At 32.3% G+C, this 27497-nt stretch overlaps 1 protein-coding gene across 1 annotated transcript in view; it reads left to right on the top strand.

Annotated features, from left to right (window-relative positions):
- The window catches only part of LOC143245932 (uncharacterized), an 83688-nt gene that overhangs the window by 43969 nt on the left and 12222 nt on the right, over positions 1-27497 (top strand). Inside the window, exons 4-12 of the mRNA XM_076492185.1 lie at positions 526-657; positions 12103-12153; positions 13573-13607; positions 15387-15906; positions 16999-17052; positions 19456-19590; positions 20907-21230; positions 23561-23631; positions 25060-25212. Coding sequence (XP_076348300.1) covers positions 526-657; positions 12103-12153; positions 13573-13607; positions 15387-15906; positions 16999-17052; positions 19456-19590; positions 20907-21230; positions 23561-23631; positions 25060-25212 — 1475 coding nt within the window. The remainder of the gene's footprint in view (positions 1-525; positions 658-12102; positions 12154-13572; positions 13608-15386; positions 15907-16998; positions 17053-19455; positions 19591-20906; positions 21231-23560; positions 23632-25059; positions 25213-27497) is intronic.

Raw genomic sequence — 27497 nt, 5'->3', positions numbered from 1 at the left:
TGAAATAAAATTAATGTTATCCCAAGCTACTTCTAACAAGGCTACGCGACTCCCCTGCCAAGGCTTTGCGACCCCCCCCCCCTGCCAAGGCTTCCCACCGGTTGGGAACCCCTGATCTATGGAGTATGAAAAGGAGTTCCAGAATAATTTTGTTTTTATACAGAAAATTGTTAGGTGACCAAAATACTCTCCAGAAATTATCCATTTACTTCTTCAGAAAATGTGTTTGTTAAGCTTTTGAAAGTAATGAGCAATAACATTTGATTGTCAAATTAAATTCTTGACATCTGTCACAAAAAGAAATGTGGAGGGGATAATAAATTTATTACATTTCTTACCTTAAACATAAATGAGAAATTTTTACTCGCATTGTTTGTTTTTACTTGTAACAATTTTAATACACGAGATATTATACTTTGTATTTCTGTGCTGCTCATGTTTCGAAAAATTCAGAGAAAATCTGAGTTTTAGGGCTTACTTTTCTTTTACTTTATACGTATTTTTTCACCGTCTTTCTCTCCACAGAGATCGAAAACTCCCATGGTGATGTTGGTGGTCCAAGCAGATTAAGTGCTAGCAGTAGTAGTTCAAGTGACAGTGATAGCAGTAGCAGTACCAGTACCAGTAGCTCATCTGACACCAGTGACTCTGAGTCAGGTTAGACCATTTTATATCTAGCAGCTGCAAATCATACAAACAGTCTGCATCCCTGCCAACAAAATATGCTTGTCCCGGCCCCATATTCTGGAGTCTCGAAGACTGAGGGTAAGCTGGAACAAGATAGGAGCTACACCAAGAGCAGCTAAAATGCTACTGTATTCATTTCTATCTATCTTTTTCTCTCTCTCTCTCGACAGTTGGAGAAGTGTGCAAACTTGCATATGGTGCCCAAGGTCATACAAACCGTAATAATGGCATTTTCACAATCTTTTAATTTTTTAATGAAAATTGAACAAGATACTGTATAATTGTCTTAAACATGAAATATGGTTTTTTTAAACACCTGGGTATTTCTGTCACACTACTTGGTAAAACAAACAAACAATGTTTTTAAACACCTGGGTATTTGTCACACTACTTGGTAAAAGAAACAATGTTTTTGGACTATAGATTTCCATCATTAGAATTTAATTCATCATGTTTATCTTCATAGAAAAATATCTCACTGATATACCTGTTTTTTCTTTAAGATTGGTGCTGCTATTTTTTACATTTATAAACAAATTTTACATGTAACTAAATCCATTTCCAGCACCGTCTTGTATAAAGTTAAAATGCAAAACATTTCAAATAAGTTATTCCATATGCTCCTTGTGTCAGTGTTAAAACATTTCTTCATCACTGTGTGTAAATAAGTTACTGTATTTCTTAAGCCAATTTTCCTTGGCTTTCATATTTGCAAAACTGATAATGTCAGAAGTCAAAGAGTGCAGTGTTCTGAGGTCAGTCAGTTTTAATATTTTTAGAATGTTTGTAATTTAAAATTTTTCTAGTAAGAAGATTAGGTAGGAGGAAGTTATATCAGTGTTTATGTATTTGTAAATGACAGTTTTTCAGACAAGATATTTAATAAAGCTAAGCAAACCCTCATTTAGTAATTGGATACTTGTAAATGTTTACAGTTTTTTTTTTCTGGCAACTTGAATCTGTGACAAAGAACCTCGTCTGTGTTACTGAAAGGTACAAAACACATCATTTCATGTCTTAAACAAAATTATCTTGTACCTTCTTTTAATGTTTTGTTTCCACTTATCCTTCTACTTTCACATTCATCAGGTTTCTCTGTGATATTTACTCATTAAAACATCTCCTTGTTCTGTCAGATATTTATGACTTAAGAAAACTGACAATCAGAATTATGTAGAAGGACTGTTCTCTTATATATTGTGATATTAAAAAGAAAAGGGAATTTGACATCCTTGATACTTGTAGACTTCAGCTGACATTTGTTGATTACAAGCTTGAACTCTTAAAATGTTTCTAAATTCATATCATAGTCAGTGTGATGATATTCTGGATCCTAGATATTTTCTCTCATGTGTTTGATATTATCATAACAGAAAAAAAAATAATTTGTAAGTAAAAATTATATGGTCAGTAGAGGCTGTGTTACAGAAAGTTATCTTAGGGCAGTAGCTGTGTGTGTGTGTACTTGTGTAGATTTTTTTTTACTTTTCACCAAATTTTGTGTTTGGTGGTTAAAATAATTGTTGCTTTCAGTTAGATGTTTTTATAGGCTGTAAAATTTCTTTGCTGTAGTTGGTATTTCTAAAGGAATTAATAGATAATTCCTTGTTGTCTTTATTTTTCGTGTATAAAATTTATTCGGTATTTCATAGATAAGGAACAGATATTTATTAAGTTTAAGTTTATTCTTTCACATGATGGCCACTCTCGGCATAACTTTTCTTCCTGTTGATTTGAGAGTTGCAATAACAGTAAGGACTTGTAACTATTTGAAAATGACAAGTACTTTTTAGTTTATAGAAAATGTCTTTATGAATTAATGATACAATTTAACACGAAGCTAAAATCACAAGAATTGAGTTATATAGATTTCTAAAATTTTTATTCCTTCTTTGGTTCAGATTAACATAATTAGTGATTTGTGAAGAAATAAGGATATAATGTTTAACTGTTAAATAACTTGGATTTTGTAGTTTTGATTTTCTTGTTTCAGTACAAATTATTGCATTAAAACTGTAGTTACTGTAGTTAGCTTGGTTACACGCACACACGTTGATCCCAACTTCGTAAAATGAAAAAAAGAAAAATGTATGACACTTGTTCCTTTTTGTTTTTGTACACCAGTAAAAACAAGCGAGACATGCATAACCCAGTTTGATTTTACACATCAGGAGGTCTACCAATGTACCTTCAGATCTAATTCTATGCCTAATGTATTGCATTATCCATATCTAATGTATAATAAGGGATAGGATATAGGAGTTCTTAAAAGGATTAGAGAGATGTTAGTTATTTTTACTGTATGAATACCTGAAAAAGTCACTTTCATATTCAGATGAAAATATGTTTAAATATTAAAATTGTGATTTATTTCATAAACATATATATAGCAATTTAAACAGCTTTATAAGTACAAGTTTTATTTCTTTTCAACCAGTAGTCTGTAAAAGCTGTTAACATTCAGACATTTTTAAACATATTTTATGGCTGCCATTTTGTGTCATAACAGTCCCTATTATGAATTACAACTATACTTGATAATGTGGTGGTCTTTGAGAAAGGAGAACAGTTTGGTATTGACAGTCCAACTATACCCAGCAATACTGATGTGATAAAGCCTTTAAAATACATGGTTATGTGTTTTTTAAAATGTAAATTATACAATGTAAGTGTACATTATAGGTGTGTGTGTGGGGGGTAGATATTATTTTCATTCTTTGTTTCAGTTTATAACTTCCCTTACTAAAAGTTTTCTTTGACCCATAAAACAAGTGCACTTGCTGTAAATTTTATTTTGTATGTGGCTATAAGCACTAATCTTTTATAAAGAAATATAGGATAGATTACTGCTTTGTGGTGTTTTTTTTTTACTGTAGAAAGAATCATTGTGACTGGAATGTTGAAGTGGTGCATTTAAAATAGTCTTAGCATTAGTTCAGGTTGGTTAAGTTTTTAAAAAATGTTTTGCATTTAACTTAATTCTCTTGAGGTTAATATTTTATTTTAATATAGTTTCTAAAAATGGTACTTCTGTTAGTGGTATGCGTGTTGTGATAATAGTAATGTGTGCTCATGTTATACAGTGTTTTTCAAGGAAGAATTATCTTGTGGTATCCATGGTAGCACTGAAGGTTAGGTGTATGAAGTACATGCATTAAGAGAGTTTGCTGACTGCTTCTGGTAATTAAATCATTTTATAAATAACTTAAGTGTACAAGTTTGCATGAGGGGGTTTATTTCAAAAGGAAAAACAAATGGAGCTCATCTGTTTACTTCTCTTCTTTTCAGTTGATGTTTAGTAGATATTATTTCAATATTGTTTTCACTCCTCTGATAATAATTTTTATAAAGCAGAGAAAGGTAATCCTGTTGTACATAGCTTACACATCTATAACTGCTTACCTGTTACGGTTATCCTTCAGAACAGTTGTCTGAATAAAAAGTTTAAGCCTTTTCTAGTCATGCTGATAATTACTGATAATCTTAACTTTTTAGCATGTTTGAATATGATTTTTAAATTCACTTTGTCAAATTTATTGTCTTTAAACAGTATAAACAAATGCAGTTTTCTTATAAAACTTGAGTGATCCCTCATTTTTATGCATGCTTAGGGCTAGTATTTTATCTGCTTGTGCATTTTTTTTAACCATTTCAGTTAAATGTAATTTTAAGTTTATACAACAAAAGTGAATTTTGTTCCCACCCCGATAAATATTACATGAACATTGTGTGATTTAAACATGTGTCGATGAAAATGTGCGTTAAGTCTAATCATGATATTTCTGTGAAGCAGTTTTCACAATTGGATCAATAATAAAAAAAAAAGTATAATTTTCAGCAGATTCTCCTTTGTGTAATTAAAGTTAAATAGCTTTCCATATCCTAGTGTTGCATTCCACTCTGAAGAAACTAAATATTTATCCCATAAAGTTGTTGCTGGCTGACCTTGGCACAATTGCACTCATGGGCTGTCTCAAAATATTTCTTTAAAAGTAAAAAAATAATATTGAGTTAGTGTCAGTGTTCCATAGTGCTGGATCTTGCAGAATATTTGTATACACTTGTTATCCTGCTGAAACAGGTTTTACAATGTCCTTTTTGTATCTATCATGTTGAATGAAAATGACTGGATGTATTCAGTCATCTTAATGCTGTTTACAGACAAACGTGTCACACGTGCTTCTGATTGCGTGTGGTGGAAAATAAAAGGCACAACTAGTGTTACCTGTTTTGTTGTTAGGTCATTCTTCATTAGCAATAAGTGTTCCGTGATGTCACTTAACACTAATTTCTTTCCATTGATAGCTGTAAATAGGAGTAGATTGTCAGTCATCTGCATCGTTCTGTTTGTCATTTTCACTGTTCATGATTGTTCTTGTTAATGTTCAGCAACTGTATTCTTGTGTTGTATATTACCTTAAAATATGACAAATAAAAAAATAACAGTGACATTGATTTTGTGATTATTTTTGTCTCATTGAAATATTTGGCTGTCTGCCTCAGTTAACACTGCACTCAAAACATGGCAAATATGAATATTGTTTTTTTTTTTTTGGTAAGTAGTGTTTAATTTGAACATTTGTTTTTCTTCCATAGCTGTATGAACTTCTTCATAAAATGAAATGACACAGCTCAAAAATCAGTGAATTGCCAAAAGACATTATTTTTACTCAAACTATTTTCAAAATTGGAGTATACATTGGTAATAACATTTTAAAGATACTTGTTAGAATTCACTTTCATAAACAACTTAGACTGAAATATGACAAAGAGTAACAGGTTTAACGATTACAATTTATTTGGTTATTTCAACTTCCAATACATGACTGACTTCATTTTTGAAAAGAGGGTTAACAAAGTTTTCTTGTGTATTTATATCAGTTATTATATTTAAATATTTGAGAATGAATAGTCCACTTTGTTATGTGCAGAATAAAAATTAACTTTCCATTTGATACCTCATATAACACCCTCAAGTCTGTTAGGTATAACCTGTTTGATTAAATAACTTGTACATGTTCAAAATATCATTGCAGTTAAATACAGTGTAGCCTGATAACATGTTTTATTGAGAACTTTATACGTGAAAGATAACAGTGCAGTTAAGTATAATCTACTCTGGTTACACGTTTCATCAAAATTATACATACAAAAATAGTATTTGCTTTGAAATATAACACACCAGTGTTTTTCACCATAGTTTATACCTGTAAAAATTCTATTACAGTTAAAATAAATAACATCGTGTCAGTCTGGAGGATTGGTCATCAACACTAGACCTACAAAATATACATGAAATGAATCTCCTTTGTCTTTTATTGGTGTGAATAAAATATCCATTTCTTACTGTGGAAAAATTGGAAAAGAAGTAAACAGTAAACATTTTACTGAAGAAATGAAAGGAAACATATAGTTTCTATATATGCATCATATTTCTGGTATTATCAACAAATGTGCTTCCATTTTCCCAAGTAACAGATTTTGAAAGTTGTTTGATATCTTTAGTTTTTGGGCAAAGGGATCACAGACTGCTGTTAACTCTTATACAAAGACTGATTTAAATCTGATTGCTGGGCAGATGGAAGGGTTTAGTGCACAAAGTGCATAAATAGAAACCAAATCATTTGGTTTTACAAACTTCAGTTGAAGTGTTGTAGAAGGAAGAATATACCATGTGGATAGACTTGCTTTCTTAAGTGGTAAGGTCATGGTGTGTGTAAGATGCATCACAATATTTGTGTTATAGTTATTTTCATTGACACACCAGACAGTTATGTATGCAGTAATTTAAACTGGCTTGTCCATATCTTTCCAAAATTACAGTACACTGGCCTGTTTTCTAATATTTTGGGTCAGCTAACAAAGTTCCCAGCAATATATAGAGGAGCTGGAACTATGTGAGCTAGCTGATGTACATAGCTCTTGCTTGAAAACAAGTTGTTGATGTGAAAATGGGTTAATCTGCATGAAAAAGATGAAAACAATTAAATATTACACTTGTTAACTCAAGATATAGTTAGATAATATGTGCATGTCATGACTTTTTGCAATTCAAAATTTAAAGTACTTTATTATCATTGTAAATGAATAGACTTGGTATCAAAACATAGTTTATTTTTCTTTGAAAGATAATGTTAAAAATAAATTCTCAATCTCCCTTTATCTGTGTAGCATGACATTTGTTTAATCTAACTTACCCATTACCGAACAGCTAAGAAAGTTATTTTAAGGTTCATGTGCATTAGTTATGGAGCTAGTTAAATTATAATGGTTATAGAACATTGCTTGCTTTTTGCACATTTCAAATAAATATTTTAGTTACTAGGGACATGAAGAGGGATTGAGACTTCTTGGAGGACTGACAGTCCAAAATAAAAACAAAGGCAAATACAGTCTTGTTTTTTATATATTTTTTCTAGTTGTTATAAAAGTAATAAATGTAGAAATTAGATTTCTTAGGTTAAATAATGAAAGACGATAGTTTTTCTATGAGGTATACTGACAAGTAACTCTAGCATAACACCATTCAACAGTAATTTGAGCTATGCATTATCCATGTAATTTACAGTTTTGTATCATAGTGTTTTAGACACTCATCAAAGAGGAACATAATCAAATAAAAATGGTTGAGTCTTAAGCTTTGTACGATAAACATAAATTTTCTGTTACAGTCTGAAATTATTTTAGAAATAATAAAAAGAATAATCAGTGATGTCGAGAAACCCACTTGTTGAGAATTTATATAAAAAGCGGTTTTGAAAATATTTTACATAACGAGTTCTTCTATGTAAAATATTTTCAACTTTTTGAATAATAAAAAGAATAATTTGATTTCTTATTTTTTGGTGATGGATACGGTGTTGGTCCGATCGAGTCCAGTAAGAACTTGATGTTCATGTAGAAAGTTTCAATGGTTATGGAAATGGAATATGAAAGTTTAAAATGAACAGAATTATTTTTAATATCAACATGGAAATCACCTTCTACTCAGACTGGTTGAAATCTAAGCCGCTACATATTTTTGGGATACAGTTTGTACTCTCTCTTTCAAGCCTTCATGTACCTTATTACCAAACCTGAATAATCAACTGTTAAATGGCATACAAAAACTGGCATTGTTCAAGCTTCTGTTCTTTATGTAGTTCGGGTTCACATGTGGATATGATTGAAAACAAGTAGCTGTTCATGAGAATACAAGTAACAATAATTTGCATAATACTATTATATGTCTAAAAATTATTCCGTGTGTATTGGATTAAATCATCGGTGAAAAATGAAGTGATAAAATTACTACATAAGTCACTGGAAACGTTATCTTTTACTTACAGATCAAAATTTTAAAATGTGTAAGTACTTAAAACCATTGTTAGAAGGCCTTGAAATTTGATATCTGAATTTACTTTGCAAAGTATCTTTTATGAGAATTTCCAGAATATTTCCCACAAGTGATGTGAGACAAATAGATCTATAATTACTGGCACAATTTTTAGTAAAACTATCCAACTTCCAATCCTCTGCCTTCTGTACACATTTCAAGGACTTGTGTATGCAATCCTTAACATCTTTCAAAACACTTTGGGAGACATCATCTGCTTCAGGAAACTTAATGTTCTTTCATCTTTCCAATTATTTTTGACAAGCTCAGAATTAACGTGATCATCATCTTTTCATCTATCAACTATTCAAGATGAGTACTACATTAATAAACACTTTAGAGAAAGTAGAATTTAAAAACCCAGTCATGACTTTCAGATAAAATCCTTCCTTTATCATCCTACCCCTGTCTTAATGTATTTAAAGAAATTCTTAATAGTTATTTTTACATTATGAGCCAAATTATTTTCATGCTTTCTATTTAATGCACAGATTTTGTTTTTGACCTTATTTCTTCCACATATATTGTTGTACTAGTCACTTTAAATTTCCTAAAGTTTTGATATACAGGTACTCAGGATTCCACTCTTGTAGTTACTGTTTCAGTCCTTTATGTATGGGGCTGGTCAGTTGAACTGACCCTGTATTGGACAGTTCACTTTAATTCCAGATATACTACCTGTATCGTAAGGAGACTTTGCGAGCGTTTAGTGAACAATAAAAGCCACTGTACACATTGTATTTTTAACAAAGATTTGTTTGGGAACTTACATAGTCACTCTTACTCAGTCTCTTTGAGTAATCTGAATGTAACGTGATCACGTTAAGAATAAAAATACTTCTTGCTATCTTACAGGTTTTGTACTTAAATTTACATAACCTCTAGAACTACTTAAGTTTTTGTACTTCAATTTACATAACCTCTAGAACCTCTTAAATAAATACTGAAAGAATATTTCCATTCAACTTTTATATTTTGTTACTTTAATACCATCTCTAGTGAAGTAACGTGTAGCAGTAGTAGTATAGAGCATAACACAAGTTAAATGAAATACCAAATTTCATGACATGAGAAGCTTGGGTCCATGACCAATGGAGAAATTTTTTTTTTTTTTTTTTTTTAAGTTTTGTTATCTACGCCAATAACATATTGATAAATACTATACATAAAAACCATAGATTTATCACCTACCACCTTTTGTAAGTGTAGTTGGACTTAAGAATTCTACTCTTAGTGTATTTTATTAATACTGCATTTTTTTTTATATTAGTTGTCAGAAAGATAATTCGCTGAGCTATCAGTTATGCATTTTTAAACACAAACAGTAAAGAAGTGTGTTCCAAAACTATTGTAATTTATTTGGCTTTCTGAGTAACTTAGGTATAGGCTCAAATTATTTCATTACATTAACTTCACGCTCCACCAGATGAAAGATTGCATCTTTTGTAAAAAGTAACTCACGTGAAAGACAGTTATATAATTCACATGATAGTTTTTTGTGTGTGTAAAAGTATGTATCATAGACAAGTAAGTGTGAGTAAGTAATTTCAAAAACAGGAGTTAAGAGTAGCTTCTATGTGTGTGTGCATATAAGAAATGAAGATAGGAACTTGTGGCATTTCACCATATATACAGTTGATGTTTATAATTAGTGGACATTCTAAAACACACAAGTAGGAAGAAGATATAAAAGGAGAATTAGAGCAGGTAGACATCTAATATGGAAGTGAAAAAAAGTTAAATATTTCATTTTTAAATTAAGAAGTTAAATCTTACTTTAAAATTTTGATCATGAACTAAAGTTCTGATACTAAGTGTATTGATATACCTTAATAATAACGTTGTTTAATTGCTTTTTGAACTGCATTTTGTTAAAGATGCGACACTTTCCTTTTGACCCCTATCTGTGCATGCTTGTTGAGTCAACTTGTGTTCTGTTCTTGGTCTTCAGGAATCTTTCTATTTTGTTATTCAGATTTTTTCTTTAGAATCTTTCATTCTCTCATCATTTTGAGTAATTTTTTGTTTTATCTTGAAGTTTGGTATTGTTTTGTTTTTTTTTAAATCAAAGTAATCCCACTTCTGACATGAGTGTTTAATGGTTTCTTTTATTGTTTGAGGTCTTTTGGTGCTACTAGCCAGTTGCCTTTTTTGAAGTCAGCAGTGTAAAATAAGTAATGAAGCTTTGCCCTAACAAAGACGTGGTGAACAAGTTCAGTGACAGTGGCAAACAACAGTTTTTCTTAATTAATTACTTTATGTGACACTACTCAGCACTCATAGATAATTGGCTAACTCACTAAGCTCTAATCTTTAGTACTTCATTGGAACCTAAACTCAAAATTCACAATACTGAAATAACAGACAAACTTCCTTCCCAATTCAGTAATCAGTCCAACAACTAACTGTTGTAATCTGACTGTCACTTTTATATCATTCTAGTAATTACCCAAACTCAAGAAAATACCAGTATCACATGATTCTGCTCGCAAACTACAAACATCTATCTTAACGTATTAAAACTCAAACGAGTCAAAATGATTCATTTACTGTGGCTGTATCTTAAAAAGAAAGAAAAAAACTTAAAGCTCACAAAAATTATTTAACTGGGAATGTAGTTTTACTGAACTCAAAACTACATAGCATGTTTAATGTTCTTTTGACAGTAGCCACAGGAAGTAATGGGTTCATTATGAGCACCTGTGTTAATGCTGAGGGACTATCTAATAATTTTGAATAATTCTGTAGTTTGGTTGAACATCAAAAACTTTTAAGTGACAAGAAGTTCCAGAAAAATACATTATTTACATTTTGTGTGAAATGTTAGAATGAAGTTTTTAGTCTTTTTATATATATATGCATTTTATTTTACATCGATGAAGAACAAGACACTGACAAGTCTTTTATTATCCTTAGCATGTTGGTTTGAAAAGACTGTGGACATCTCATCTTTAAAAGTTTTTTTTTAATCTAACTATACAGATTTATAAAAAATGAAAACCAAATTGCAGGAGTTTAATGTGTCCAAAATTGTTTTTTCCAGTTTTAAATGAAATGAATTCCAAGAATGAATAAGTTTATCTGGACATTTTTATATTGCGTTATATATCTTAAAGTGATAACCTTTTCAGCATGGGGTGATACATTTTGTATATATTTTCTATGATCTCGGCTGGGGAAGGATGTAACTGTAAAAACATTCAGTAACTCTTAAGTATTCCTTAGGGAACGTTCTAAAGTTTTATTAAATTCACAAGTATTTTGTACGCAAATAATGGGCTTCTAGTTATGTCTTTCTTGTATTATTTTTGTTAATTATTTGCACTCAAACTAAGAGTAGTTCAGTTGCAAGGTGGTTTTCATTTGAAGTATAAAATACTTTTCTTTATCTTATAGTTTCTGTATTTCATTTGCATTATCTTCAGAATTTCCTAAATGAATAACAAAAGGTTATTTATGGTAAATGCTTATGTATTTTTTTTCATTTCCTCTTGCATATCTCTACCATTATGAACAGTGCAATCAAATAATTAAAATTAGGAAATAGAAAAAATACTTTTAATTTTTCGTAGAAGAACTTTGAAGATTGTTTTTTACTATATTTTCAGGTCGCATATAGTTAATTCTTAATGTCTGGTTTTCTTTTCTTGTCCTTTGCCACTTATCTCACACGAATTAATGGTGCCTTTTTGGCATATTACAGTTTCTTTGGGAGACATGTGCAACCCTTTGGAAAAAATTGTGTTCAGTGAATAATATCATAAGTGTTGAGAACAAATACAAAGTATAATGTGTTTTTAAAATGTATGTAAACCTTTTAATTGTGAATTTTCAAATATAATACTAAGACCTGAGTACAGTTTAAACTGTCTCCAACTATGATGTTCACAGTCAGTGTAGCAGCCATAAATATCACATGCAGTTACATATATTGTGTGATTACAACTTTGTACCAATTTCAAAATAAACAATGCTAGTTTATAGCATAAAATGAGCTCTTATAATGAGTGTCCACATGTGTATGTAACATCTACATGTAGGCTATGAAGCTCAAACAAATCCTTTGGAGATTGGTTTGACATCTGTAAGGGGTTGGAGGAGTTTATTACTTGTTTCAACTGTATTAATTTAGAGAATGTTGAAATGAATGAGTCATTTTATTGTGAAGACAACTCTAATCAAGCACCATTGTATTACTGATGATACAGAGAGCCAAAGTAGAGAATTTTCAAAGCTCGTTGGATCTCTGCTGATGAAATATGCATCTAGACTTGGTTACTTTTTGTAGAGTAACTGCTGGATTTGTACAGTTGTTAATTTTGTCATGAACACAAACTTGCTTTTGCAGACGTATCACTGTCATCATTTTCTATAGCATTTGTGGAGGAAATATAAAATGAAGACAAATAAACTCATTTTGAAGCAAGTTTTATTTTTTTACAATAATGATGTGCCAGAGACTGTCCAAAACAGCTTAAGATTCACTTACATTAGGGCTTTGCCACCACCTTTCAGGGGAGGGACAGTGGTCTCCATTCCACTTTTGAAATCTGTGTCTTTTACACTAAATAATAATGACAGCTTTAAATTATTCCATTTAATTGTCACCATAAAACTGTAGTTGTTTTATTACACTTCCATTAAAAACGTAGTGCGTTTTATATCTGTTGCATGATCAGTTCTAATATTAATCCATATATTTAGAAAGGTCCTTAACATTCTTATGTCTTTATAGAAAGTTTTTTGAATCTTTATTAATACAGGTTAATATAAAATGTAGTTATTCACTACACCAGTTGATGAGACTGGGTTCAATAGATTATGTGGGCTGTAGAGAAGTGCCACAGTTTCTGACATTCATGTTAAAGAAATAGTAAAATAAAGACTTGATCTTTTTACTTATGAAAAAATTTATTGGCAAAATAACACTCATTGATGTTCAGGCAGGAAGATGTGTATTGTACTGGTTGGCTGGGCTGTGATCCTCTTGCACAAAATAGTTCACGATCGGACAAGAACTTGCACAAATTTACAGTAGTACGTAAGCTTTACTGAGTTTATGTTAAGACGGGAACCTACGTTAACCACTTTACAGTAGTAAAGTAGGTTTTACTGAGTGTGTGTTCAGATAGGAACTTAACTCTTAACTACTTTACAGCAGTAAGTAGGCTTCACTCAGTTTGTGTTTAGACAGGAACCAATACTTAACCACTTTACGGAATGAGCAGAAAGAAAGCATTGTTTGGGAATCGACCCACCAAATACGTCTTTTTAAGTTGAATAGTTGATGTTAAAAGTCATATTTAATTTTTTATAATATGATTATTTAAATATTGTGAATAGTTACTGATTCTACTTTAGGTGTGATAGTTTTAGAAAACTTCATTTCAAAATTAATAATGTATTTTAAGAGAAGATTATTTACATATCTTGTTTACAGGTAGTTGATGTATGATAAATAAAATGTGGTGTATAGATATGAATTAATGATATTATTGACTTAATCACAGAGTTCAGACGGAAGCCGAAGAAGGACCAAAATGAGGTAATCTGGTTCAGCTGATTGTGTGTGAAGTTTCCTATTATAATACCAGTTTGCAGTTATTATTATTATATAGCGACAGTTAAGGCCACATAAATATTGAGTTGGTGCTTAGTATAAATTACGTAATTCTGTAATTAAGTAGCTAACAGTTTAAAAGGGATATATCTTGGCATTTATTTATTACTAGGTAAGAAAATATTTTAGGAGCGCAAAAGATTTGTAAACGGTTGATAGGAGTATGGTTGCACATATATTTGAATATTGTAAAGTTTGTTGAGAAACGTGTTTTATATTCGGCTATATTAAGGCATGTCATTATTAAGAATGACTTAATCTTATGTGGTAATCATTTGGAAACGTTTTTCAGTGCAATCACTTAAATTTTAAAGCATTTTTAGTTTTTTCTCGACATACAACTCTTTCATCTCGTGTATGACATTATTGGATATTATGTTTGTATATATTTTGATAATCTGTTATGTATAACATGTACTTAAAATAAAGAAAATTAGATTATGGGAGGGGTGGTAAGAAGTGGTTTTGGGTGTATTGTATATTGATTCATTGTTAATCACAAAACTGTTTGTTTTTCTGTTGTATGTAACCCATCTATGTTTACAACAATCACCACGTGTTAAGTGAAATGTTTACTTTAACATAACACTACTAGGTTCTGTATTTAATTTACCCTCTAAGATGTGGCCGAGTGAGTTTGTTGGGTACGTTTTAGAAGATCCAAGGTCGAGCCTCAGATGTAACACTGAACATGCTCAACACATAGTTCTTGGCATGTTATAAAGTGACATTCAGTCCCACTATTCAGTTGTGCATGGCATAGCACTGTGGCTGACCAATTTGTTCTTACTGTGGTTAGCCAGTAATTCTCAATTAAATAATATTGTGCCTTGATCATGAGGTTTTTGAGCTGTAAATATTCCATGAGAGCCTTTCAGGTCAAAAGCATCAAATGCTTACAAAGTCAGTACAAACTAGTTTCTAACATGTTAGTAAAGTATTATAAATAGAATACAGCACAAAGAAAACAGTTAAATCAGTTACCTCTGTACAAACAACTAAGTAATGTGTGTTTTATCTGCTTTTAATATGGATTCTAATAAGTATAAAGAAAGTTGAAAATGTTGAATGTTGTAAACAGTATTATGTGTCTTTATTCTCATTTGAAACCAAGTTTTTCTTAAGAATAATTGCAAAATGGAAGAGACAAAAGTGCTACTTTTATCCTTTCCAAAGCTTACCTTATAAAACAGCAGGTGCACTATATAGCTTGGATGTTCGACATATTCAAGTTGTTGTCTTTTATGTGTAACATGTGATGACCAAGCTCTCATAACTGTGCGTGCAACTGGTTATGGTATGAACATATTTCGATCACGTATATATGTATTTTTTTAAGATGTGTTTGGCTGTTTGGTTTGCCTGAAGAAGATAAATATTTTAATGTATTGTATTTGTATAAAAAGGTTTGAAAGAAGTGAGCAGAAAACAGTTGAAATATATTTTTAAAAAGTGCTATAAATATAAATATTTAATGTTACACTCAGCATTTATTTACAATGTTCATTGGTTCAACTCTTTATTACAATGCTTTTGAATATCGAAATTAGATCTGTGGTACAGGTTTGCCATAAAAGGGAAAAAATCTAAACTCTTTTTGCTTGAATAAAAGTCCAGGAGGAATAATTTACTTTAGACAGTTGATAAAAATGAACATTTTTTTTCATTGAACTTGTATTAAAACAGTATTTTTCTGTACTGTAGCAAACACAACGTAGCAAACAACCATCTCAAGGTCCTCCCACTACTTCTCAACATAGTCAGCTTAATGTGAGAAATAACATTCAGGAAGGATATCATCAGTTTGATGATGGCTGTAACTCCCAGCAGCCATTGTTACAAGACAATAGAGGTAGTTCCCAACAGGTGTACCAGTCTCTCCAACTAGGACAGCCTGAAGACAGGACCATTGCCCAACAGGTGTATCAACAGCACCATCCTGAACACAAGTCTTCATCACAACAAATGTATAAACAGGACCAAGTTGCTGGTCGAGGCATCTCTCAACAAGCATACCAGCGACAGCTTTCTGAAGAGAAGCAACACATGTATCATCAAGGGGTACCACCGCATCTACGTTCCTTGCATCCAGAGCTGCACGACATTCTCCAAACAGATGAAGCAGTGGACTTGGAGTTTAACCAGGAGTATGAGGACATAGGTGGCCAGTCCTCCTCACTTGATCTCAGCCTCAACTCCTCATACAGTACTTTCAAACAAGAAGGTATACAGTTTCATAGTTCTTATGGCACCATTTACTGACAAAGTATAGTAAGTAAGACTTTCTTGTTTGCTTGGTAAACTGCTGTTAAAAATGTCTGAGGAATGAATTTGGTTTTAGAGGAACAACACCTCCTTTATTATTTTTTTCAACCATTTTTGTATAAAATGAGGAACAGAACTTGCCTGAATTAAAATTGAATATGCAAAGATATCCTCACAGTAGCTGGCCAGTCAAGAGTAAGTATTGTTGTTTTTACTTTGAATTAAATGAGTTTATTGTTTGTTTAAAAACTGTGGAAAGCATGACAGATTGAACAGTTATAATGATTAAACCATTAATTGTGTAATTTCATGTGACCTTTGACCATTGGCTACTCTTTCCATAAACTAAAAACAGTGCTTAACTACATAAATATAGAAATTTTCGTAAGACAAAACAAATTATCCTTTTCTAGAATGGAAGGGCTTCACTGATATCTTGTGATGTTTTTTTCTCATAATGGAAGGTATGTAACCAGATGTGTCGAAGTTAGTGTGAACCTTCTAAATGGTATCTAGTTCTGGCTTTAAAAATTACTGTAATACGATTTAGTTTATTTTTTTTAGATTGTGAGGCTTGCTTCTTTCTCTTGTTATTTTGAGAATGTTTTAAGAGAAACCTTAAAAATACTTGCTTTTAATATATTACTGTATATTGTTTTTTTATTACTGATCAGAAAGTTTTACTTTATGTATATCCAAACAATTTTTAAATTTCTATTAATCTGTTGCTTTTGATTCCTTATTTTGCTGATTACAATAGTTAACAGGTCAAGTTAAAAAACAAAGTTGTTATAGTGGCCTTTAATATTATGTTATGCACACACACTTGTTTTCAGCATAAACTTTGTATTGTATGTATGTTGTTCTTAACTTACATATCCATAATTATGTTCTTAGAAATGTTGAACTTGTGTTAGATGCATAAAACTGCTTTTATTTATTAAACAAATTATTCTTATAAACTTGTGCAGCTCTACCTCAGTTGTCATTACAAAACCAGCCACCAGTGATTAATTCTCAAAACCTAACTATGTCACAATCATCGACGAAGACAGCACCACCGTGCTAAAGAAGCAGGTTATCCTTTCTCCACCAACTAGTTCAGGTTAGAATTAAATTACAGCTTTTCAAAAACACCAGTTTTTCTGTTTGTATGTGTGTGCATGCTGTCACTTTCATTCATTGGACTTGATGTGAGCACTGATAGTTAAATGTTTGACAAAAGAAATAGCTTTGTACAGCTCAGTTGTTTGAACACAACCTCTTGCAATTAATCACAATTTTCTCTTATGATGGTGAAATAATTTTTGAAAATAGGAAGCTTGTAGCTTATAGTGTTTGTTAGCAGCAAAACCTTTACATCTATCAGAAGATTAACCAACCAGTAAGCTTATAAACTTGATTAGTGACTGTTTGTTAGCAGCAAAACCTTTACATGTATCAGTTGATTAACCAACCAGTACATCCACCAGTAAGCTTATAAACTTGATTAGTGACTGTTTGTTAGCAGCAAAACCTTTACATGTATCAGTTGATTAACCAACCAGTACATCCACCAGTAAGCTTATAAACTTGATTAGTGACTGTCTGTTAGCAGCAAAACCTTTACATGTATCAGTTGATTAACCAACCAGTACATCCACCAGTAAGCTTATAAACTTGATTAGTGACTGTTTGTTAGCAGCAAAACCTTTACATGTATCAGTTGATTAACCAACCAGTACATCCACCAGTAAGCTTATAAACTTGATTAGTGACTGTTTGTTAGCAGCAAAACCTTTACATGTATCAGTTGATTAACCAACCAGTACATCCACCAGTAAGCTTATAAACTTGATTAGTGACTGTCTGTTAGCAGCAAAACCTTTACATCTATCAGTAGATTAACCAACCAGTACATCCACCAGTAAGCTTATAAACTTGATTAGTGACTGTTTGTTAGCAGCAAAACCTTTACATGTATCAGTTGATTAACCAACCAGTACATCCACCAGTAAGCTTATAAACTTGATTAGTGACTGTCTGTTTGCAGCAAAACCTTTAGATGTATCAGTAGATTAACCAACCAGTACATCCACCAGTAAGCTTATAAACTTGATTAGTGACTGTTAGTTAGCTGCAGAACTTTTACACCAACTAGTGGACTGAGCAGCCAAGTACGTCCAAACCAGTAGACCAATACACTACTAAAAGCATGCATTAGTAAATATCCTTGTTAGCAGTGTTAGTCTGTGGAAATTCTTTGTTAGTCATTCTAAGGCTTGTAATACATAAAATGGTCTGATTAAAGATCTTTTGTTTCATCATTTATACATCCATAATAATTTTAACAACTGTTCATTTGCACAAATATACGAGGGCTGTTCAAAAAATATGCAGACTGACGTCATAAAACAAAATGTACTTTATTTAGAAGTTACAGGTCTGTGACTCCTTCAAAGTACTTTCCTCCCCAACGCACACACTTATCCCAACGGTGTTTCCACTTGTTGAAACAGTCCTGAATGCGCTTCTTTTGTAATGTCCTCCAGCTCCTTCGTCGCATTTGCCTTAATCTCGGAATCGTCTCAAATCTTCTTCCTTTCAAGGGTCTTTTGAGTATGGGGAACAAGAAAAAATCGGAAGGAGCAAGGTCAGGTGAGTAGGGGTGGGGAAGAACAGTGATCGAGTGTTTGGCCAAAACTCTCGAGTTCTGAGGACTGAATTTTGCAGCAACGGTGCATCTTCAATTTTTCGTCAAAATCTGGTAACAAGATCCAACTGATATCCCACACTCTTCAGCAAGCTCCTGACAGTCAGGCGCCGATTTGCCGCACCAGGGTGTTGATTTTGTCGGCGTGTGGGTCGTCAGTCGGTGGAAGGACGTCCAGGGCGCTCATCATCTTCAATGGACTGTCGACCATCCTTAAAACGTTCATGCCACTTGAAACATGCCGTACGCTTCATAGCAACATCACCGTAAGCCGTGTTAAGCATAGCAAAAGTTTCAGTCGCAGATTTTCCAAGTTTAACACAAAATTTCAGAGCAAGTCGTTGCTCCTTCAGGTCATTCATTCTGAAATCCGCCAAACGAAAAAAATCGCACTTCACTTAAAATCGCGTAGCTAATACACAAATGAAGATATCTGCAATCAGGAAATGGCATCGTAATCAGCTGATCTGTGTGAACCTAGCGACACCAAGCGGATTCCCCTGGAACTAACTGGAGCCGCGCAATTCAAACAGTCCGCATATTTTTTGAACAGCCCTCGTATTGTAGAGAACTTGAACCACTAAAGACATAAAAGTCTGCAGTGTGGTTACAGTAATAGGAGTGGTTTTGTTTTATCACATTCAACCAAGCAGTGAATATGTGTTTATATTCTACTTTAAGACAACAGTTAATAAAGTTCAGTAATGACAACATATGAGTTATTTGGAAGAAAACTTTATTGTAATCTGTTAGTCACTTAACACTTCTCTCTTAATGTTAAACTATTTTTAATTACAGTTTGAATAATTTATTCAGGTCAACACCAGGTGTCTCTGCAAAACCAGCAACCAGTGATTAATTGTCATAGTCTCACCTTGTCACAACCAGTGAGCAAGACAACACCACCTGTGCTGAAGAAACATGTTATTCTCTCTCCACAATCTAGTTCAGGTCAGTGTTAGTTTAGCTCTTAGACCACTAGGTTTTTTTAATTTGTTCTTATGAAATTGTTGTCATCCAGTAGTATAAGACTTGGTTACAACACTGACTTGCAGGTTGTGTTTCTTCTCTCACAGCTTTGTGTAAAGAGGAATCTGAAAAAAAATGTTTGGTCTTTAGTTATTTAAATATTTCCTACACTACAGAATGTCCTTGAAACATCACAGCAAGTATAAAGTCATTGTTCACGCTTATTTATTAGAACATGCCCAGAAGTGTAAATCAAGTGTGATAAAAATTTACTGTTGGTTGTCCAAAAAGACAAACACGTTATAGATGTAAATATTATTTTATACGTAATTAGACTTACTCATCATTGATATAAATATCTTACACTTGATTAAAAGTTCCTTGACAGTGGGAATGCTAAAAGTACTGTAAAAATATTCAATCCAAATTGCACAAAATTTGTGAAAGTCTCAACACTTGCTTTTAGGACATTCTATTTTGATAGTTATTAGCTTTAGGTTTTATCATTTTCCAAAGCTAACAAACAATTCAAAGCTCTTCCATTTTTAAGACCTGGGAGTTCAATTAATAAATTCACATAAAGAGAGATTGTAGAAACATAAAACTAATTCTCAAGCTAAGTGAACATGCTGAAACTTCATTTGGAGAAATAAACAGAGCTTATGAATCAGTGTATCAAAACAACAGTATTTATTGGTTAGATACATGACAGAAATCAAAGTTTGGTAAATGGCAAAGTTAAAAGTGAGTTGTGAGCTGCATTTAGAATTACCAAATGACTCCACTAGTCTGCAAAGGGTTAAAATTTGTATAGTATGTAACAGGGTAGGATAGACATTGTAATTATAACAGTTAACTCCATCAACTAAAATAATGTAGCATATGCCTTTCATCTGTACAGTTTTATTTCAGAAATTTCACAGTTCTTTATAGAATCTAACTTAACAGTTAATAAAATCAAGGTTTTAAAGTTTCAGTGCCTATTCTTAGGCTTATTACAGACTTATTATTCTTGTGTTCGAATGTTAGTTTATAAACTGTAGTTTCAGTTAAATGACACTTGTGTTAAAATGATGAAAAAGTCATAGAGTATTATACACTTTGTTTTGTGCCTTAATTATATTAACTATTGTGATTAAATGTCTAAGAAAAGCTTCCAGAATTATGGGAGAAATGTGTATTTTAAATTGTTTGTTATCAACATTCTCATTTATATACATTGAAATGAAGTGTGCATGCATTTTCAGAACAGACAGAAACTGTGTACTGTTATAACAGATTTTGTTTTATTTCTTCAGGAACTTTCCTTTCTTTAAATGAGTTGGTGGGCACAGAGTCGGAATCGTCGACACTGCCACATTTATATCCAACTCAGACAGTTTCCTCTTCCCTCGAGCTTGGTCCAGTCACGTCCATGTCTGGGGTGTTTAACATTTCATCTGTATCACAGATAACAACCGAGTGTAAAAATATCTACTTGGACTCGCTTTTGCCACAAACTGATCTAAGAGAGACATCGCTGACAACTAGTATTGATCCTGAGCCACAAATGGAGCAGCTCTCTCCACCAGACCTTACTCTGCCACCAGGATTTAATGATAGCCTTATGTCAGGAAATTCAGGTTTGTTCATATTAATGTAAAAGACGGTACAGTATTCTCATAAGTTTATATTTTTATAAATATGCATAAATAACTGATAAGTGCAGTTAAATACATGACACAACTTCCATGATGCATGTGTTACGTAACTGCTGAACTGTCAGTCAGTGTTGATACTTCTGCCATAAATAAGCCTAGTGTTGTGTACACTACATTACTTTATTGAAAGAACTAATGAAATAACAAATCATCAGAAGTAGTAAAACTAATATAAATATATAATATCTCACTAAAAATTTATGCATATAGTAATTACATATCTAGTGTTCAAGAAAGACAATAAACTTACTTTTGAGTGGCAGCAAAAGTATGATACTGGTGTTAAATGGTAGCACTGTTGCTTTATAGTAAGATTAACTGGCAGGATAGTTACTTTAGTAAATTAAACAAAAATGTAGGAGAAATTTGTGAAGTTAATATATTACATTTTCATAGTTTAAAAATAACAATACCATAACTAAACAACAATAGAAAGTTGTGTTTACCCTTCACACACATTGTGACAATTGAGGCTTTTTAAAATAAATTTTAAATTACTGTGTATCTATTTGAGGAAAAATAGGAGGAGGAAAACTGACAAATAGACTGTGATGAGGAAAGTAATCCTAGGTTTCAGATGATGTCATGTTAACTTTAGTAACAAGGAGATTATAAAAAGTAATGTGTAGGTAGTTGAATAGTAGTAGATTACATTGCCAACATCAGGAATTCACTGTTTTAAAATTATTTTAGTTAAGTTGTCTCTGCACAGGTCAGAAATGTATTTCCACCATCAGAATAAAAATTCATAAGAAGGCTAAAAGTCAATAATTAGGGCTAAAGCTAAGATTTTTTTAAAAAAGTTATTTCATCCAAAACAAATGCATCAAAGTAAGGTTTAAATCTCAGTATTTCAGTTATAACTTTGTATTGTAGGAAGCTCGTTGGGTATACATCATAAATTAATTTTCAAAATACAATGTCAGGTCTTCCCCAGGTGCATCTCAAAATCCCTGAAGGTGTTTTTACCTTCCAGTCTCTGTTTGTAAATTTTACTTACCACCTACCATTTTTTTTTTTTAATCTAATTTTGTTTATAAATACTGTGAGATTCTGCTATAATTTCGTGACAACATATTTAAGTTTTGTTATAAAGTTACACTATAATATTAATGGTGATGATTTAAAGATTCATTGAATGGTCTGAAGGTCTCCAGATACTGCTATAGAGATTCAAAAGAATATTAGTTAGCTGTTTTCTATAAAACTGTTATCTTTTGAATATGATTTTGCTGAGATTTTTATTGGCTGTTAGATATTCAAGAAAAGAAAAATATTAAATAAATTTTGACTTGAAATGATGCAACAGCCCAAAACTGTTAGCATCAAATTGCACCATATCTTGGATGTAACAACGTTTTATTATGTTTTCAGCATAAGATAATTAATATGTTAACAAACCTTATGTAACATTTTACAGAGAATGGTGTACATATAACTAGAGGTACGTCATTTCTCAAAATTAACGTAATTGTTGCAATTGACAAAGAAGAGTGTACTTGAAAATCATTGTTAATGGACTGCATCTGTGTTGGCAGTTTTGAGGTGAAAGAAGGTTTTGAGCTACCAGTGCATACCTTCAGCAATCCTTTGAATAATTGTGCTTGCAGCTCAAAATGTTTGTGGTCCAAATGTTCACTAGATAGATACAGTCAACAGAACCTGTCAAGTGTTTTTGTTTGTGGTCCAAATGTTCACTAGATAGATACAGTCAACACAACCTGTCAAGTATGTTTTTGTTTGTGGTCCAAATGTTCACTAGATAGATACAGTCAACAGAACCTGTCAAGTATGTTTTTGTTTGTGGTCCAAATGTTCACTAGATAGATACAGTCAACAGAACCTGTCAAGTATGTTTTTGTTTGTGGTCCAAATGTTCACTAGATAGATACAGTCAACAGAACCTGTCAAGTATGTTTTTGTTTGTGGTCCAAATGTTCACTAGATAGATACAGTCAACAGAACGTGTTTACTTGTTAACAAACCCAGTTTGAAAAACTGTTATGAATAATTTTCCTGAAACGTACTTGTTTGTTTTTTTAATAACTTATGTTTTATGTTTATCTTTTAAAGGCTTGTTTTTTTTACTGATATCCAAGTTAAATTATATCCTGTTTACAAAAATACAACAAAACTATTTTATGTAAAGCTATTATCTTATGACAGTATTAACTGAAACTAGACTTGTTAACTAAAATGTAATTTTTTATTTTACAGAGTTATGTTTATCAATGTTAACGTTTTTCCACCAGGAAATCAACTTCCAGTACTAGGAACAGGAGACAAGAAAGCACGACAAAAACAGCCTGAAGTATCAAAAGAGGTAATGTGAAAGTTTGTAATTACATTAAAAAATAATTTTAATTAAGACTGGTTTCAGTTTGTGTGTGTGTTAATGGTTAGCATGCTGGCCTGTGAGTTAGATGTTCTTTGGTTCAAAACTGAAACATGGCATTGGGTATGCCTTGCATTTTCAGTTGTTGTAATGTTATAATTGTACTGGTCAGTTTTGTTATTTGGACCAGAGTAGTAGCATAGGTGTCTCTTACTGCTATTGGGGCCCGGCATGGCCAAGTGTGTTAAGGCGCTCGACTCAGTAATCCAAGGGTCTCAGGTTCAATCTGGTCTCACCAGACATGCTCGCCCTTTCAGCCGTGGGGGCGTTATAATGTGACGGTCAATCCTACTATTCGTTGGTAAAAGAGTAGCCCAAGAGTTGGCAGTGATGACTAGTTGCCTTCCCTTTAGTCTTACGCTGCTAAATTAGGGACGGCTAGTGCAGATAGCACTCGAGTAGCTTTGTGCGAAATCCAAAAAACAACAAACAATATTTCTGCTGAGTGGTTGTCACCACTATGGTTATAAGATCAAAATTAGGGATGGTTATCCTTTAATTTTAGGGGTTCCTGATGAAAATCATGATTAGGGAAACAGTTTAATTTAGGTTGAGTTTTCAAATCTCTTCTAAACAGCTTTAGAAGAAAGAAAGATTATAAATTATAAGTGTCAGTAATAAAGTGTATTGAAGTTTATTGTGTGGAAAATGACTTTGTATCTCCTACTTTTCTAAATTCTATAAAAGTGTTCTGACTGATTCTTATTTGGTGTTAAGAGTTCTCGAACCAAGTGGCTTTGATAGATGCGTGTGAAATCTAATGAGTTTTTCATGAAGTTTTTCAGTAATCCTTGGAGCTTACGTTCAGATAGTTTTTGGCCACTTCTGAGCATTTATCAAAGTTGCCTTTCATATTCGTGTATTGTTAGTTTTTGTTCTCTGAAGTTTCACATCGCACACTAAATAATAATGATTATTTGATGCAATATTTCTTGAAATAAGGACATAAATTTGTGAATAGTAGTAAAGAGTATTAATGCTAGAAAATACTATACATAATAATATTTTGACATTGAAATAGAGTTTATGTACGTTGTAGTTTATAACGATGTACTTTAAAAGTGATTAATTAAGTTATTAAAATAAACAGAAAATTGATTGTGAAATTGTGATTAACAGTATTAAGATCTTTATAATGACACAGAACTTTAGAAAGCTTGTTTACAATAATTATCAAAGAGATTATTTTAATTGCAGTGTTAAATATGTCTTTAATGCATCAAGATTTTATAACTTATGTTAAAATGTTTGTCGTCTAATACGTGAAACTAATATGAAGGACGTACTTTCGTTTGTTTGCTAGTTGCTTTTTGTAATGCATTAGTTTACAAAAATAAAACGTTTGTAATATAACAGGCTAAACCAAAGTTGAAAAACCTTGGTTCCTGGTCAAGTCTTGTCCAGACAGTTGATACCAGTCCGAGTTCTACTAATACTGCACTGAACCAGAGGTCAGCTCTTCACAGTTTTCAACAGTTTAAAAAACAAGCAAAAGAAAAACAGGATAAGGTAAATAATACTGTGTCGTGTTTCACCTGTTGGATGTCTATGTATGTTACCTTTCACCTGTTGGATATCTATATACGTTACCTTTCACCTGTTGGATATCTATATATGTTACCTTTCACCTGTTGGATGTCTATGTATGTTACCTTTCACCTGTTGGATATCTATGTATGTTACCTTTCACCTGTTGGATGTCTATATATGTTACCTTTCACCTGTTGGATATCTATATATGTTACCTTTCACCTGTTGGATATCTATATATGTTACCTTTCACCTGTTGGATGTCTATATATGTTACCTTTCACCTGTTGGATATCTATATATGTTACCTTTCACCTGTTGGATGTCTATATATGTTACCTTTCACCTGTTGGATATCTATATATGTTACCTTTCACCTGTTGGATATCTATATATGTTACCTTTGTTGGATATCTATATATGTTACCTGTTGGATATCTATATATGTTACCTTTCACCTGTTGGATATCTATATATGTTACCTTTCACCTGTTGGATGTCTATATATGTTACCTTTCACCTGTTGGATGTCTATATATGTCTATATGTCTATATATGTTACCTTTCACCTGTTGGATGTCTATATATGTTACCTTTCACCTGTTGGATGTCTATATATGTTACCTTTCACCTGTTGGATGTCTATATATGTTACCTTTCACCTGTTGGATGTCTATATATGTTACCTTTCACCTGTTGGATGTCTATATATGTTACCTTTCACCTGTTGGATGTCTATATATGTTACCTTTCACCTGTTGGATGTCTATATATGTTACCTTTCACCTGTTGGATGTCTATATATGTTACCTTTCACCTGTTGGATGTCTATATATGTTACCTTTCACCTGTTGGATGTCTATATATGTTACCTTTCACCTGTTGGATGTCTATATATGTTACCTTTCACCTGTTGGATGTCTATATATGTTACCTTTCACCTGTTGGATGTCTATATATGTTACCTTTCACCTGTTGGATGTCTATATATGTTACCTTTCACCTGTTGGATGTCTATATATGTTACCTTTCACCTGTTGGATGTCTATATATGTTACCTTTCACCTGTTGGATGTCTATATATGTTACCTTTCACCTGTTGGATGTCTATATATGTTACCTTTCACCTGTTGGATGTCTATATATGTTACCTTTCACCTGTTGGATGTCTATATATGTTACCTTTCACCTGTTGGATGTCTATATATGTTACCTTTCACCTGTTGGATGTCTATATATGTTACCTTTCACCTGTTGGATGTCTATATATGTTACCTTTCACCTGTTGGATGTCTATATATGTTACCTTTCACCTGTTGGATGTCTATATATGTTACCTTTCACCTGTTGGATGTCTATATATGTTACCTTTCACCTGTTGGATGTCTATATATGTTACCTTTCACCTGTTGGATGTCTATATATGTTACCTTTCACCTGTTGGATGTCTATATATGTTACCTTTCACCTGTTGGATGTCTATATATGTTACCTTTCACCTGTTGGATGTCTATATATGTTACCTTTCACCTGTTGGATGTCTATATATGTTACCTTTCACCTGTTGGATGTCTATATATGTTACCTTTCACCTGTTGGATGTCTATATATGTTACCTTTCACCTGTTGGATGTCTATATATGTTACCTTTCACCTGTTGGATGTCTATATATGTTACCTTTCACCTGTTGGATGTCTATATATGTTACCTTTCACCTGTTGGATGTCTATATATGTTACCTTTCACCTGTTGGATGTCTATATATGTTACCTTTCACCTGTTGGATGTCTATATATGTTACCTTTCACCTGTTGGATGTCTATATATGTTACCTTTCACCTGTTGGATGTCTATATATGTTACCTTTCACCTGTTGGATGTCTATATATGTTACCTTTCGCCTGTTGGATGTCTATATATGTTACCTTTCGCCTGTTGGATGTCTATATATGTTACCTTTCGCCTGTTGGATGTCTATATATGTTACCTTTCGCCTGTTGAATATCTATATGTTACCTTTCGCCTGTTGAATATCTATATGTTACGTTTCGCCTGTTGAATATCTATATGTTACGTTTCGCCTGTGGAATATCTATAAGTTACGTTTCACCTGTGGGATGTCTATATATGTTACGCTTTCACCTGTTGGATGTCTATATACGTTACGCTTTCACCTGTTGGATATCTATATGCGTTACCTTTCAGCTGTCGGATATCTATATATGTTACGCTTTCACCTGTCGGATATCTATATATGTTACGT

The sequence above is a fragment of the Tachypleus tridentatus genome, chromosome 3 (genome assembly GCF_004210375.1).
Source record: "Tachypleus tridentatus isolate NWPU-2018 chromosome 3, ASM421037v1, whole genome shotgun sequence".
Lineage (NCBI taxonomy): Eukaryota > Metazoa > Arthropoda > Merostomata > Xiphosura > Limulidae > Tachypleus > Tachypleus tridentatus.
This window is presented reverse-complemented; position numbering and strand designations above follow the sequence as displayed.